This window comes from Podarcis cretensis, assembly GCF_951804945.1.
Source record: "Podarcis cretensis genome assembly, chromosome: 7".
Taxonomy (NCBI): domain Eukaryota; kingdom Metazoa; phylum Chordata; class Lepidosauria; order Squamata; family Lacertidae; genus Podarcis; species Podarcis cretensis.
The window spans coordinates 79,972,299-79,988,488 of record NC_137176.1 but is presented as its reverse complement, the minus strand read 5'-3'; the positions used below and the strand labels follow the sequence as shown (position 1 = coordinate 79,988,488).

The following is a 16,190-nucleotide window of genomic DNA, read 5'->3' as shown; positions in this document are numbered from 1 at the left end:
CATGAGGAATCTGAGGGAAGTATATTTCATTAAATACAGGCATTGTATTTAATATTATACATACCTTTCCTACCCTGACCTGGCCACAGTGATCCATGCGACAGTCACCTCCAGGCTTCATTATTGTAACTCACTCTACGCGGGGCTGCCCTTGTAGCTGTCCCAGAAACTCCAGCGGGTGCAGAATGCTGCAGCGAGGCTCCTCACGGGGTCTCTGCCATGGGAGCATATTCACCCAGTGCTTTTCCAGCTGCACTGGCTCCCGGTGGAGTACAGGGTCAGGTTCAAGGTGCTGGTTTTGACCTTTAAAGCCCTTCACGGCCTAGGACCCATGTACCTAAGGGACCGTATCTCCTGGTATGCCCCACGGAGGACCTTGAGCAAGGGTCCCGAGCCCTAAGGAAGTCAGATTAGCCTCAACCAGAGCCAGGGCCTTTTCAACACTGGCTCCGGCCTGGTGGAACGCTCTGTCTCATGAGACCAGGGCCCTGTGGGATCTGATTTCTTTCTGCAGGGCCTGTAAGACAGAGTTGTTCCACCTGGCCTTTGGCTTGGAGTCAATCTGATTCCCCCCCCCTCTTTCTCCCCCCCCCCCCTTTCTCCTCCTGTGATGAGGCTGCATTTTAATGTTTTAATGTTGTATTTTAATCTAGTTTTTAAGTTGTATTCATTTAACTTGTTTTTATTATTGGTTGTTAGCCGCCCTGAGCCCGGCCTTGGCTAGGGAGGGAGGGGTATAAATAAAATTTATTATTATTATTATTATTAGTAGTAGTATGAAACTGGAGAAACGCACAGGCCAATTGGCCAAAGGCAGATAGAGATAAGGAATCAAGACAATTGCAGAGGCCAATAGGCAAAAAGCCGGTGCTTCCCTTCAGGCTGCCCTGGGGGCTTTTGAAGGTGGCTCCTCAATGTGAATTAGAAAATGTCACCGCTGTAATTTATATCGCCATGAGCAAGCTGTGTGACCTTGGGGCCAGTCCCCTGCTATCCACCACCCAGGATAAAACAGGGGCAGCAGGGTGGTGAAGGGAAACCATGTGCATTGGTAGCAGCAAATGCGGCGAATTAATCAAATACATTAAATCAATAAAGTTAAGGGCTTTGTTTTTTTGCTTTATTACATTTCCATGCGGCTTCTCCGCGCGAATCCCCGAAGCGGCTTGCCAACATTGAATTAACGAGAACATGCTAGGAGATAATGGAACACCACAAATGCAGCATAAATTATATTTGAAAATTAACTATGATATAACGCTGCATTATATATAATGTTCAGTATAATGTAAATGCGATGGGTAATAATACAGAAGAGGAATAGAGAAGGGACCATAGAGATACATTTCCAACAGTGGCGGATAGAGCGGCACCCACCTCTATGGTCCATTCCGCCTTCTTACGCGCCTACCCAGCATACGGGTAGCGCTCAAAGGGAAACCGGAAGTGACATCGGCGCTTCTACGTTCTATGGGAGGAGAGAGAGAAGGAGAGAGAGAGGCGCACGGGCCTCAGTCGCCGTCGTCATGAGCCGCTTCAAGTTCATTGGTGAGGACGGTTGCCTGGGCAACTGGGGGGTGTTCCTTTGCGTCCGCGAAGAGGGCGCCGGGCCTAGTCGCTCGGGGGCAGCCCTTCGAGGTGGGGGCGGCGGCTGCGGAACGGGCCGAAGGGACCCCCCCTCCTCCAGGGCACCATCCCAGGCGCGCTTACTCCGGCGCAAGCCCCGTCGTTGTCAGTGGAGCTTGCTCCCGGGGTTCGGGATCGCAGCCTCGCTCCCCTGAGGGGAACCTGCGCGGGGTTTCAGGTGCGCGCAGGGCGATCCTGTGCGCGTTGACTGGGGAGCGAGCCCCCCAAGTCACAGTCCCGGTTCTGCGCATGCTTACTCAGAAGCAAGGCCCGTCGATTTCATCCATTCATTTCTTGTTTGTATTATACGGGGCTTGCTTCTGGGTACCCGGGCCCGCAAAGCCGGAGCCGTAACGGGGAAGCTCCTTCTCTGCTTTGCTTGTATCTCACAATTAAATGCACACAAGAGACCTTTTGTTTTTGCTGCAAGCAGTCAGATTTCTGCAGTTTGCGGTATTTGGCTGCAAATGGACACAGGAGACAGTTCCAACCCTTTCCCTCACATCCGATTCCCCTGCAGCCATTGCCAGATGAGACTCCACTGAAAGAGCACTGCACATGAGGTGGCCTGAAAATTCTGGCGTTGGTGTTTTGCATGAAGAGCCACTGCAGATTATACAAGCTGTCACCTGATGCATGTGCCAATGCATTATTATTAGCATTATTGTTTTTATTTTATTTCTATACCATTTTACAGTGGTGCCTCGCAAGACGAAATTAATCCGTTCCGTGAGTCTCTTCGTATAGTGGTTTTTTTGTCTTGCGAAGCAAGCCCATTGACAGCTTAGCGGATTAGCGCTATTAGAGGTTTAGCGGCTTTTAGCGGCTTATCAGCTTAGCGGATCAGCTGATAAGCGGTTTAGCGGCTTAGAAAAAGGGGGGGAAAGGGGAAAAAACCCGCAGGAACTCGCAAGACATTTTCGTCTTGCAAAGCAAGCCCATAGGGAAATTCGTTTTGCGAAGCGCCTGACAAACGGAAAACCCTTTCGTCTAGCGGGTTTTCCGTCTTGCTAGGCGTTCGCCTTGCGGGGCACCACTGTATATGTTTAAGAAAAACTTCAAATGGGCTTACAACGCATTAGAACATCAAATAAAACAATCCAGAATGAAACAGCAGGTACATGCAAGACAGCCCTCGTTCCATAAGAAAGGTTGTACAGGCTTTTTAAAGGGATCCTCTCCTAGTACAGACTCTTAACAGCAACCAGTATATATCTAACGTACAGGCCTCTAACAGCAACCAGTATATATCAAAAGCATAGAGTTATAGTTTCATCACATGTCGGGGACCCATCAGATCTTCTGACATCTTGAAATTGCTGGTGAGGAGCCTTTCAGATGATGGACTCCAACTCCCATCATCCCCAGGCAGCATAGACAATGATCCAAGTTGAGGATACTAATTTATTTTTCTCTCTCTCTAGATATCGGTGTTAATTTAACTGATCCTATGTTCAAAGGCATATACAGAGGTACTCAAAAGCATCAAGGTAAATATTCTGTCTGTTTCTTTAATGGCTCCTTCTGTGGTCCTCATATCCCCAGATATTCGTGGTATGCATCTGCAAGGGACATTTTCTTTCAGGTTACACTTTTTGGGGTCCCTCCCATTCCCAGAGAGTGACATCATCATCATTATTATTATTGGCAGTTATTAAAACTGGACTTTCACCCTCTCTTGCCTCACACCCATCCATTTTGAGAGAAAAAACCCACTAGGGTGGTAATTCAATGCAATGTACACCCATTAAAATGATTGGACATGACCAATTGATTAATTGAAATGGGTCTGCTCTGAGTAATACAGTAGTACCTCGGGTTAAGTACTTAATTCGTTCCGGAGGTCTGTTCTTAACCTGAAACACCACTTTAGCTAATGGGGCCTCCTGCTGCTGCTGCGCCGCTAGAGCACGATTTCTGTTCTCATCCTGAAGCAAAGTTCTTAACCCAAGGTACTATTTCTGGGTTAGCGGAGTCTGTAACCTGAAGCGTATGTAACCTGAGGTACCACTGTAATTGAATACTCCTTAACTGAAGGCTACAACCTTTTGCACATCTTACTTGGGAGGAAGTCCTATTCAGTTAAGTATGGCTTCTAGGTAAAAAGGTAAAGGTACCCCTGCCCGTACGGGCCAGTCTTGACAGACTCTGGGGTTGTGCGCCCATCTCACTCAAGAGGCCGGGGGCCAGCGCTGTCCGCAGACACTTCCAGGTCACGTGGCCAGCGTGACAAAGCTGCATCTGGCGAGCCAGCGCAGCACACGGAAACGCCGTTTACCTTCCCGCTAGTAAGCGGTCCCTATTTATCTACTTGCACCCGGGGTGCTTTCGAACTGCTAGGTTGGCAGGCGCTGGGACCGAGCAACGGGAGCGCACCCTGCCGCGGGGATTCGAACCGCCGACCTTTCGATCGGCAAGCCCTAGGCGCTGAGGCTTTTACCCACAGCGCCACCCGCGTCCCTTGGCTTCTAGGTAGACATGTGTAAAATTGCGCTGTAAAGCCACAATCCTTAACACTCTTAGCTGGGAGTAAGCCTCAGTTAACACAATGGGACTCTATTCTAAACATGCATGCATAGGATTGTGCTGTAAGCCTGCAATTCTGTTAATACTTTCTTGGGAGTACGCTGCATTGGACTCAGTATTTTTGAATAAACATGCTTAGTGTTGTGCCTTTGAAGTGTGCTATTTGACAATCATACTGAGAGTAGACCCTCTGAAAACTAAAGCTACTTGTGATGTAACTTCAGTGTGAGTCTTTTCTCAGTATGACTTAGTCACATTGTGCCACCCTAAGACTTAAGTTTCAGCAAGTCTCCAGATGGAGAGTACAGTGTTCAGTTGCTGAAGGGAAACATCAAAAACTCCGTTCTGCATGACCAAGAAGCTCTAATGATGCATATATGATTAAGAAGTCAATTTCTGGCAGTTGGTGGAGCATACATGTGGAGATGATCACATATATATGTTGAATATGTTCCTAGGGAAAATATTTATCAAGGAAAACTTGATGAATCACAATCCTCAAATCACTTGAGTGTGGTACTGCTTGGGGAGGAAATTACTTTCAATGATGTTCAAAGAATCTGAGCTATAGTCCTTCCTAGTCAATAAGGATATCTATACTGCTTAATGGAGATAGCACAACTTGATTGTCCATTACTGCTGTAAAGTTGCAGGAAAAGAAAAGGAAATGTAGGAGCTGCTACATACCTGAGGCTGTTAAAGGTTCCAGAACTAGACGGGGCCATATGGATGCTTTAAATTAAGGAATTTCACTTCTGTCTTTTTGCAGATGACTTCTTGGATGTGGTGGCTAGAGCGGTCAAAACTGGTGTTAAAAAGGTACATTTGTTCTTCAAAGGTTTTGGGTAGTGTGTTTTGTGTTAAATTTCAGTTTCTGTTGACTTTTGATATCTGTGTTTTTCAAGATATAAATGAATCCTAACATTTAGAAACTAGCACTTAAGTAAACTTTCTTTTTTATTATTCCAGTTCATGATTACAGGTGGAAGTTTGCAAGATAGCAAAGATGCACTTCAGCTGGCACAGACAAATGGTATTTGTCTCTTTATGTTATATAGCTTTCAATGGAATGCTTTAATTATCCTGTATTTAACATTTAAAATGACCAAAACCAATATGCACCAGTTCATTCCAAAGAATTATGAGCAGAAGGAAAGGAATGCTTCTCACACACCATTCCTTTGGGGCGGTTGGCTGTCTCGACTCAACTCACTGCTGCTACGTCAGATGTCTTATCAAGTGAACCCTGCATAGAGTCACACACAGAAGGGGAGATGATGAGTCAGGTGATCACTTGCTTTGTGGTCTTTGCACAGTGTATGTAACCACCTGCTCACAATCTTAGTTGCTATGCTGTGTGTCTCAAGTGACACTGTGCCATTCCAAGGCTGCTTTCATGACCACAGGAACTACCTTATTCAAAAGTGAATAAGTTAATTTAAAAGTTGAGTTAAAGAAAGCTTTGAACTGATGTACAGAATTTTACGTTGTCTTCCAAATCTGTATGGTGCCTCCCTGCTCCATGAAGCCCTTGCTTCTTCAGTTCCCAAGTTTTCACTCCCAGGTCCTAAGTACATGTAACAGCATATGCTTGCATTCAGCCTCTGTTACCATTGCATCTGCTCACCATCAGGCTTTAGGATGCAAGTTCTTTGGAGACTGGAAGGCTTATGCTGTGATGCACCCTGCACTTGACAAGCGTTCTAGCAATAATAACCAACACGTTCATGCCGTTTGTTTTCAGACATGTTTTATAGTACTGTTGGCTGCCACCCCACCCGCTGTGGAGAGTTTGAACAGAGCAACCCTGAGCAGTACTTAGCAGAACTACAAGGTCTAGCTGAGAAAAATAAAGGGAAGGTCATAGCAATTGGAGAGTGTGGCTTGGGTAAGTAGCAACCAAGTGGCTTGGCGGTGATGTTTCCTTCCTGGCAATTCAAAAGCCAGTTAATTGTTTGTCAATTCTCTCTTCCAGATTTTGACAGATTAGAATTCTGCACTAAGGACACTCAACTCAAGTAAGAGAGATTTACTTAACACATAAGAGAAACTGCATCCTTCATACATTTTAACAGTATTGTTTTTATTATCAAGGATTTTCTCCCAGTGACAGCCACTGGAAGCCAAGGAACAGTTGCTCTTCCACCCTACCACCCCAAATGGATATAATAACCAAGGAGAAACAGTCACCACTTCCCTATTCTTCCCTAAATGGCCTACAGGTCACACCAAACCCCTGACTGCCTCTTCATGTGGCTGAACCATCCCATTGCTTCCACCACATCATTCATTGGAACTTGCAGTGGCTGGCCAGTGCTTTGATTCCATGGGTGGTGTTTTTGCAATCCATATATGCACAAATCATCATAAAGCATGATGGCAGGGCCCAGAACACCAGCTCTCGAGTAGAAGTTGTGCATGCCAGATGACCAGAGGATGGGAAGTTGCAGTGCTGAGTTAAATTGAACAGGACACGGGTGGTGCTGTGGGCTAAACCACAGAGCCTAGGACTTGCCGATCAGAAGGTTGGTGGTTCAAATCCCCACAATGGGGTGAGCTCCCGTTGCTCGGTCCCTGCTCCTGCCAACCTAGCAGTTTAAAAGCACATCAAAGTGCAAGTAGATAAATAGGTACCACTCCAGCAGGAAGGTAAACAGTGTTTCCGTGTGCTCCTCTGGTTCGCCAGAAGCGGCTTAGTCATGCTGGCCACATGACCCGGAAGCTGTATGCCGGCTCCTTCGGCCAATAAAGCGAGATGAGCGCCGCAACCGCAGAGTCGGTCAAGGCTGGACCTAATGGTCAGGGGTCCCTTTACCTTTACCTTACTGGATGGAGTGGTCACTGGATGCTAAAGCTACTGAGTGCACAAGGCGCTGGTTGCTGTAATGTTAATCTTGGGAACAGTTTGATCGCAGAAAAACACTGAAGTGAAATGGAAAGGGAATGAACCAGGCACAAAAGCCAAGGAATTTAACATGAAACAACACGTGCCAATAAAAGCTAGTTGTTTTTATTGTGCATTGTAGGGATGGGGGAAGCTGTGATCCATCAGTTGCTGCTGGACTCTTGACACCCATCGGCCTCAGCCAGTATGGCTAATAATGGTCAAAGATTATGGTATCTGTAATGCAGAAACAGCTTGGGAGGGCCCAGGTTCCCAGTCTCTGGTGTAATAAGCTTAAGAATGTGAGGTTTGGCTGGCAGGATCAGAATGTTGAATCTAGCATTCCAGCAGCCAAACAGGTGCCTCTGGATGTCCACAAGCAGGGCAGAGGTGTGGTAGCCATCTCTTAATAGCCCACAGAACCTGGTTACCAAGATGCATAACTGCATCTGAACATGGAGGCTTCCATTTCCTGCACTGCAGGGGGTTGGACTAGATGACCCTTGGGGTCCCTTCCAATTCTATGATTCCATGATGTCGCTGTCCTTCCTAAATCGTTCCACAAATGTTTCTGACAATCCCAAGTATTTGCTGCCACTGCATTTTTGATGGTAGCTCATAAGACAGTGCTGACAACCGATAGTCATCTGTGTGATATTTATGCTCTTCTGCATAGGGGGAGACCCAGCATCAGTCATGGCAGCACACTTGGTTAGCTAGGATTCTTTCACAATTCAAAGGTAAACTATGATTGTGTAATGTTCGGTCTGACACTTGCACATCACACAATGTAAACACAACCTCCTGTTGTAAGGTGGTACAGTCGTACCTCAGAAGTCAAACGCCTTGCGAGCCGAACTTTTTGGCTCCCTAGTGCCGCAAACCCAGAAGTGACTGTTCTGGTTTCTGAACATTCTTTGGAACCCGAACATCCGATGCAGGTTCTGCGGGTTCCAATTGGCTGCAGGAGCTTCCTGCAGTCAATCGGAAGCCGCACCTTGGTTTCCAAATGCTTTGGAAGTCGAACGGACTTCCGGAACGGATTCTGTTTGACTTCCAAGGTACAACTGTATTTTAACATCATTGCTTTTCTTGGCAACATCCATACAAGGCCTGGCTTTTTACCATTCCTTGCTTAGGCTGTATCCTGGTCTAATGGCTTTGAAACATAATTTTACTGCTGTTATAAAGCAGGCATGGCCCTCCCAAATCCCCCACCCCACCCAAGCACTTCTGCTTCTGGCCTTAATGAAGTATCAGCCACTGAAAAAGTATGTGTTGTGGCTGTAGCGTAAGGAAACCACTTTCTAGATCACCCCACTGCACAGAAAGCCACTATAAATGTGCAGTCCTAGCCACTATGGGCAGAGGTGGTGAGAGAAATGCTACCTTCTACTCTAGGAAGAACATGCTGGTTTTAGCACTGTGGCACAGAGCCTAGGGCTTGCTGATCAGAAGGTCGGCGGTTCAAATCCCCGTGACTGGATGAGCTCCTGTTGCTCGGTCCCAGTTCCTGCCAACCTAGCAGCTCGAAAGCACGTCAAAGTGCAAGTAGATAAATAGGTACCACTCCGGCGGGAAACAGCGTTTCCGTGTGCTGCTCTGGTTCTCCAGAAGCGGCTCAGTCATGCTGGCCACATGACCCGGAAGCTGTATGCCGGCTCCCTCAGCCAGTAAAGCGAGATGAGCGCCGCAACCCCAGAGTCGTCCGTACTGGACCTAATGGTCAGGGTCCCTTTACCTTTAATTGACACTCTAAGATAGGGAGAAAAGATCCCTCTTGAGATGCTCTCCAAAGAGCAGGGAGGGGGATCTTTTGTCTCCCGATTTTAGCACTACACACCAGCATTGCTAGACACCCTCACCCTGCCACTGGAGTGGGAAAGGCAGGAAATGATGGTTTGCGTGTGTCTCTGCATCTGTCTCCAGGTGAGTTTGTGGGGAAGAGTGTGAGCCTGGGAGAATGCTCTGTGCCTTCATATATGTTGGGTGCATGTGCTGTATGTGGGGTGAATGTGCATGTCTGAATATATGTTCATGTGGTCCGTGTGTGTGTGTGTATACACTCGCTTATAAATTGACAATACCCACCACGGGCGTGTGTCCCTGGAATGGGAGGCTGACTGTCAGTGTGGCCTTCAAGCCACGAAAGCTTAGCCACTCCCGGTCTAGAATCATATTCTTATCGAGAAATCACACAAAACCTGGCATGATGTTGCCAATATGAAACATTTTCAAATCCTATTGAGTTTAAAGTTAAGCACATGCTTAACCTTCCCATAGAACTAAATGGGACTTAAAAGTGTTCCCTTCTGGCAGGATTATGTCTGCACCTTAATAATAACAACAACAACAACAACTCCATTCTTTCTAATGCTTTAAACCATTTAGATAATCTATAGCTGAGATTTCATTAAATGTAGGGGTGTTTCTGTTTATTTCTTTTCAGGTATTTTGAAAAACAATTCGATTTATCTGAGCAAACAAAATTACCGATGTTTCTGCACTGCAGGAATTCACATCCAGAATTTGTAGGTGGGTTTTGCAAAAGATTACTTTTTTAAAAAATGTAGAAATCTCTGGGCTTTTTAATGTAAAATATTCTCCTTTCACACAGATATAATGAGGCGAAACAGAGAGAGGTGTGTGGGAGGAGTGGTAAGTGCCCGATGTTCAGTTGTGTTTCTTTTCAGCATCAACCTCTTTGTGATACAAGTTTATTTTATAAACACATATCTCACTTTTCATGTGTTTCAAAGTAGCTGAAAACTAAAACATGCAATGCTTTCTAGTTGCCCTCGGTAAAATTATCCCGTGAGCAAGCACTTTAAGGTAGGGGTCTAGTCTGAAATTTACAGGTAGATTTGTTTTGTGGACCAGATGACTAGTTCTACTTCATTACTCTGAAATCCACATCCTTTTTTAAGTGTTGTGAATGTGATTGTCACCTTTTTCCTACAGACACATTGAAAAGGGAAGGGCCGCTCCCTTTTGAGTATATACTGTGTGAAACCCAAGTTTGCCTCTGCATAGTGTGCAAAATGACCTGTACAGATTTAGTTCAGCTGGGCTTATTCCTAAATAAGTGGGCATAGTCTTGCAGCCTTTGAAATGAACAGTGTGTTCACATTATCTCAGGATGGAATAATGGCGGTTGTGTGACATAGCTGTGAAACAGAGCGGGGTTTCCCAAACCAGGGTCTGCAGCTGTTTTTGGACTACAACCCCCATCATACCTGACCCCTGGTCCTGCTAGCTAGGGATGATGGGAGTTTTAGTCCAAAAACAGCTGCAATGGGGATGAATGGCATGGCCTGTACCACATTTTCCCGCCACCAAAGAATTGATGCTTTTGAATTATGGTGCTGGAGGAGACTCTTTGAGAGTCCCATGGACTGCAAGATCAAACCTATCCATTCTGAAGGAAATCAGCCCTGAGCGTTCACTGGAAGGACAGATCCTGAAGCTGAGGCTCCAGTACATCAGCCACCTCGTGAGAAGAAAAGACTCCCTGGAAAAGACCCTGATGTTGGGAAAGATGGAGGGCACAAGAAGGGGACGACAGAGGACGAGATGGTTGGACAGTATTCTTGAAGCCACCAGCATGAGTTTGACCAAACTGCGGGAGGCAGTGGAAGACAGGAGTGCCTGGCGTGCTCTGGTCCATGGGGTCACGAAGAGTCGGACACGACTAAACAACAAGAAGTAGCACATACTCAAGCAATGTGCCTCTCCTGGCAGCTAAGCTACAGTGCCTTTTGCATCAGAGGCAAGGTAGGAGGGCTGTCTTTCAGCCTCCTTGAATTGGGCTGCTGGTCTCATTGCCTTCTACTCATTAGATTAAATCAAAGGTCTGATTTAACTGAATTCCTGACCAATCCACAGAAGGTTCTGCACCGCAGCATGGACTTCATTGATTGGCTCTTATCGGTTAAGGGCTCCATACATACACTTGCTCACTTTGGGTGGCAAAAATTATCAGAGCTTGTGTGCACACGGCTAGCAAATGCTATTCAGAAATAGCAACTGGCTTTGGAAGAATGCAAGAAAATGTAAAGCTTGTATACTTAAGTTTGAAAAATCTCAATGCATCTTCAGATGATAAAGGTGTATCATTACTTGTTTACAGGTACACTCTTTTGATGGCACCAAAGAGGAGGCAGCAGCTATTATAGAGTTAGATCTCTACATAGGAATAAATGGTTGGTAAGTTATTTTAGACATCTAATGGCTGAGGTGAAAGGGTTCCTTTTTATTTTGGGATGGATACTTTAAAGCACACCTGTGCAGCTTGTGGCTCATCAAGGTGACTGTACCTCAGCCACCATGTATTGTGCCCTCACAGGTAATTCAGACACTTCAATCCCAGGTAGGCAGTAAGAATAGCCCACCTATGAAGCATCTGCCAGACATGGGTGGTGGGCTATATATAATTTGCAGTCCTTCACATATTCTTAAGTGCTGCAATGGGCTGCCTACGGAACTTTGAATTGGACTATATATGCAAGTACCAACCACTCTTGTGTGACATCGCCAGAATCTCAGTCCCCATTAGCCTTGGTTTGGAATTGTGTACATAGCTAGAGCAACAGCTGCCAGCCAACAGAGGTGAGCTGGGTGCATGGGGGACATTTTAAACGAAAAGACAAATAGGCAAGAATAATTAAGGGGAACCTATGGAAAGAATGGGGGAAGAGTCCTCCCAAGGCTGCTTCTGGTTTAAGAAAAAAAATCAGGAAACGTAGGGAAGTTTCACACAACTGCTTGTAAATCTGGTTTCAGCCTTAGCCGAAGATAGCAATTCCGTGTGCACTTTCATGCGAGTAAGCCAAACTAAATTTTGCAGGAGTGACTAAACATACTTTTTGGGGTGATTGTGCCCAGCATCTTGGATCTGGGCAGACAAGTTGCTCCTTGAATCTTGTGAGAACTTTCTTCTATTTGGACTAAAGAATTTCAACAAATCATAGTGATTTTCATATTCATATTATTTCCAGTTCCCTGAAAACAGAAGCTAACTTAGAAGCAGTGAGGTCAATTCCCAGTGAAAGATTAATGCTAGAAACAGGTAAGTTGTTGTTTTATTTAATACTATTTAACATTTTACTTCCACCAATATACCCCTTTCAAAACTGTTTCAGATCTGGGATATATTTTGTTTGTAATCTTCTGTCTCGGTGTGCCATTTTAAGATTACTACCCAAATATATCCCAGATTGGAAACAGTGTTGACTGGGTACATGCTTACTCAGCATGGCTTAGAAAAAAAGAAAAAGGTTCCTAACCTAAAGAGTAATGTCTTTTTATAGCACGGTACCTAATTCATTAGCATTGCAGTAAGAAAGGAAAATCCCCTGTAAATTCTATATTTAACAGCACTCTTGGTCACACTATCAGTGTTGTGTACCCTCCAGTCCACAAGGGAGAGTGAGCATGCTAGAAATGCCACGCATTGTCACCAAAGTGAAAAGGCCTTGCCTCATTCCTTAGAAGGGCTGTGTCAAGGACAGGCCAAAGACATTTTGGTACCTGAGGCGAACCAAGGAATAAGGGATGAGTGAAAATCTACATCAGGAATGGGGAGGGGAGGGAATAAAGATCTACATCAGGATTGCTGCCCCTGTGGATCTTGCCGCCTGAGGCAGTTGTTTCACCTTGCCTCATGAGTGGGCCGGCCCTGGCGCAGTCTTTGCCTGAGGAAATCCAGGTTGCAAAGGGAAAGAGCACTCATCCTACCCTTTTAGTCCACATTCTTTTCCTCCATAGCAAATGGAACAAATTGTTAATTTTTGCATCGTAATATGATGAAAAATCGACCTCTCTTTCACACCATTGGCCAAGAGCATGGTTGCCCACTTACCTCCATTAATTGGCAGAACATAGGCTCCACTCTCTTGTGGCATTGCCAAATCGCAGCTTCCAGCAGTTGGGAGGGCTATGAATACCACCCATCAAGTTGACCACCTTTGTGCTAGAACTTTGGTGACTTCATTGTATGGCTTCCTTAAATCACCTCATTATCAAAGTATCTGCTTTGCACATTAATATCAGACTTTGGTAACACAACTGCATTATGGAGAGTTTGACAGTAGGTCAGTATATCCCTGAAAACCCTGCCTAATAGCAGTTATCCTTCCTGACTAACTTCATTGGTGCTTGGCAGCAATTGCTTGGGGTTAGGGGCGAGCTTCCTAACTGCTAAGCCTAGGGAGCTAAAATGATCCTGGCTTGAGAGGAGCAGATTTGTCTTCGTAGATGGACCCTTACAAAACTCTTACATTCAAATTAGGAATTCTGACTTTGGCATTTTAAGCAGTGTAAACTTGTAAGACCCTTGGAATTATGTTAACACAGGAGTAAGGCTGTGGTCCTAAGTATTGCTTACTAAGTCAATTGCAACTTTCTGTTGTGGAATTATGTGGGATATTGGTGTGGGACCCTATCTGGGAATAATTTTACTACTTATGTTTTTTGTACATGTTAAGAACAGATCTGACAGCAACTTTGCTTTGGTTTATAGTCTGTGTTAAGAATAAAGCATCGCCCGCCCGCCCCCCCAAAAAGTATTGGGGGAGATGGACAAAAAGAAATGGCTGAGGTGGTTATGAGATACAGAAAGCTGATAGATTATGTAACCAATGGTATGATGTTAATTCGAAACTGTTCCATAAATCACATTAGATGCTCCCTGGTGTGGAGTGAAAAATACCCACGCTGGTTCAAAATATGTAAAAACCACATTCCCTACCAAAAAAAAGTGGGAAGAAGGACATTGCCTGAAGGACAGAAATGAACCTTGTCATATAATGTAAGTATATAATTTAATATATTTCATATATTTCAAGGCTCCAATTCAGCTTAATTTAGTTATGACTAAGTCTGGCTGAAACCAGTGGAATTAGTCATGAGAAACTTATATCCCATGGCTTTCAGAGGGGCTTGATCATGACTGACCTTTAGCTGGGCTGGAGCCCAAGGGGTTTAATTCCATATAAAGAGTGACACCTAACAGGCAGAGCAATTGTAACCACCACCAACCAGCTGGTTTGGAGGGATGTAGCAGAGATTTTCTTCTGCCAATTCATGCTGCATCCATCAACACTGGCTGTTAAAAGGCTACTGTTAGCAGTATTTGATTTAAGGCCCTGGAGTGAGGATGGGACAAGACTAACTACAGAGCCACTGGATTCTAAACTTGTCCAGCAGCTGGAGGAGTTTGAGCCTGCAGCTGGGGCAGCAATAATTAGGTATAATAAAATATAATAGTAATAATAAACAACTCTGCCCATCTGGCTGGGTTGCCCCAAACCATTCTGTCTAGATGTACTCTCTGAGCTTCCCACACAGGTCAAAACTCCTGGTTTTCCAGTAATTAGCAAGGTAAGATTTGCTTTGCTGGGTTACAACTGAGAGCCAGTCTTGTCTGCATTCTGTTTTCTGCAATAGCTAGTCATGTGCCTTTGGGAAGGTTACTAGCAAGGCATGAGGGCAACAGCCCTCTCCCCTGTTGATTGTCATCAGCTGGTACGCTTGAGGTTCTGCAGTCCAGAGAGAGGATATACATACCAAAGTACATCCTATGTGCCTATTGAAGGAAAAGCAGCTCTGTGCATTGCTATAAGGAATACTTGTGAGATAATACCACAGGGAGCAAGAATGAAACCTCATCCTCTGTACCACTTTGAGAACGGGGGTTCTCACTCCTCACTTGCTCTGCAAGGCTCAAAGGGGAGAGAATACAGTGGGGGATGGGAAATACATATTATATTTCAGTTGTCTAAATCAATGCCCTTTTGCCCTCATGAATTACTATAGCAATGTGTTTGCCTACAACTTATTAGATGCCACTGGTGGTTTTTAGCTAAAGGTAGCAACAGTACTGAACACTACACAAATTAAAAATAAGCCCCGTTGGAAAGGTCAATGCCAAACAGAAGAAAATGGCCTCAAATGCCAAAATACGCAGATTTCAGAACTTGTGTTTGTCATGAAATCTAAAACTACCAATTTACCGATAAAGCATGGTAGGGACTATAGTTTTCTGGTAGAACATACACTTGGCACAAGTAAATGTCGAAAGCTCAATCCCTGGCACCTCCAGTTAAAAAGGATCACATAGCAGGTGAAAGAAAGGCCAGTGCCCCAAAACATTGAAGAGCTACTGCCAGTCAACAGAGACAACACTGATCTAGGTGGACGAAGTCTGACCAGATTAAAGACAGCTTTTTATGTTCTGAGATGCGAGTTACCTGTCCACAATATTGCATACAGTTCAGCATTTAGATTGCAGCATTTCCTTCATTGCTTTTAGAATAAAATAAACTCAACACTGCAGACTTGTGCACATTTGCTACGGAGCAAGTCTTACTTAATTCAATAAAATTTCCTTCTATGCAGTGTTATCCATAGACCTATTGAAAGGCATAGTCATGACTTAGTCATGAACCAATGTGCCTGGTATTCCAACACACGACTGGTGTAGACATAGGAAGCAGATGTTGCTGCTTGTGTAACCTGCTTCACCATTGCTTTGGAGATGGAAATCTGCCTTCCCCTATAAATTTCAAGATAGATGAATAAGTGCATCACACTTTCCTTTATCTGAAACTTGTATATGATGTTATTTGGGTGTTTTTGTCTGACATAAAAAAAAATGGAATTCTAAATGCTATTTATGTAAACTTTAACCACCCTTGAACAAGTAATGTTCACAGTGAACATAACCACAGTGATGTGATTTTGCCTAAGGTGCTTCCCTTTTGCTTTGTTTTAGTCAAATACTGGAAATACTAGCAGCAGTACGTGAAGAAGATCCACTAGAACTGGCCAACACTACATATAACAACAGCATTAAAATCTTCTTTCCAGATATGTAAAGCATTTTATGTGTTATGATAAAAACTGGTAATCCTGTCCATGTAATAAAGATTTGACTCTTCTCTGCATCAAATCTGAAACCATTATTTAGAAACAGGCATGCTGTAAAGGTTTGATTAAACACCTAAGTAGAAAGCTTTCACCCCCACCCCGTGAAATATTTTCCTGGTGGTTGTTTTTTTGCCAAGCATTTATTTCAATTTATTTTACTATCCAGTTGACTCTGTTATATGGAATATAATGTCTTACTATTCTTATAGAACTGAAAATGGCACAA

General features: G+C 44.5%; 1 protein-coding gene and 1 long non-coding RNA gene across 6 annotated transcripts in view; one reads left to right on the top strand and one right to left on the bottom strand.

The window, feature by feature from the left end:
- The window catches only part of LOC307220600, a 54,650-nt gene that overhangs the window by 8,956 nt on the left and 29,504 nt on the right, over positions 1–16,190 (bottom strand). The gene's annotated exons all lie outside the window — the stretch shown is intronic.
- TATDN1 (TatD DNase domain containing 1) lies at positions 1,423–15,986 on the top strand. 4 transcript variants are annotated; one of them, XM_079984446.1, is made up of 13 exons: positions 2,720–2,833; positions 2,864–2,948; positions 3,051–3,116; positions 4,922–4,971; positions 5,122–5,185; positions 5,897–6,040; positions 6,128–6,170; positions 9,486–9,571; positions 9,654–9,694; positions 11,166–11,242; positions 12,034–12,104; positions 13,718–13,844; positions 15,810–15,986. In XM_079984446.1, the coding sequence occupies exons 3-13, from the start codon at positions 3,077–3,079 to the stop codon at positions 15,910–15,912; spliced, it is 846 nt and encodes a 281-aa protein (XP_079840572.1). In that variant the 5' UTR covers positions 2,720–2,833; positions 2,864–2,948; positions 3,051–3,076; the 3' UTR covers positions 15,913–15,986. The 4 variants fall into 4 exon arrangements, with proteins under 4 accessions (XP_079840571.1, XP_079840572.1, XP_079840573.1 ...); XM_079984445.1 differs by lacking the exons at positions 2,720–2,833; positions 2,864–2,948 and adding an exon at positions 1,423–1,548; XM_079984447.1 differs by lacking the exons at positions 2,720–2,833; positions 2,864–2,948; positions 3,051–3,116; positions 4,922–4,971; positions 5,122–5,185 and adding an exon at positions 7,713–7,776 and having other exon boundaries at positions 5,944–6,040.

Bases quoted from the DNA above. Each gene is read 5' to 3' on its own strand.
- TATDN1 (XM_079984445.1), top strand. From the start codon at position 1,527: ATGAGCCGCTTCAAGTTCATTG. The intron at 4,972-5,121 runs GTACATTTGTTC...TTATTATTCCAG, and splicing joins TCAAAACTGGTGTTAAAAAG to TTCATGATTACAGGTGGAAG. The intron at 6,171-9,485 runs GTAAGAGAGATT...ATTTCTTTTCAG, and splicing joins ACTAAGGACACTCAACTCAA to GTATTTTGAAAAACAATTCG.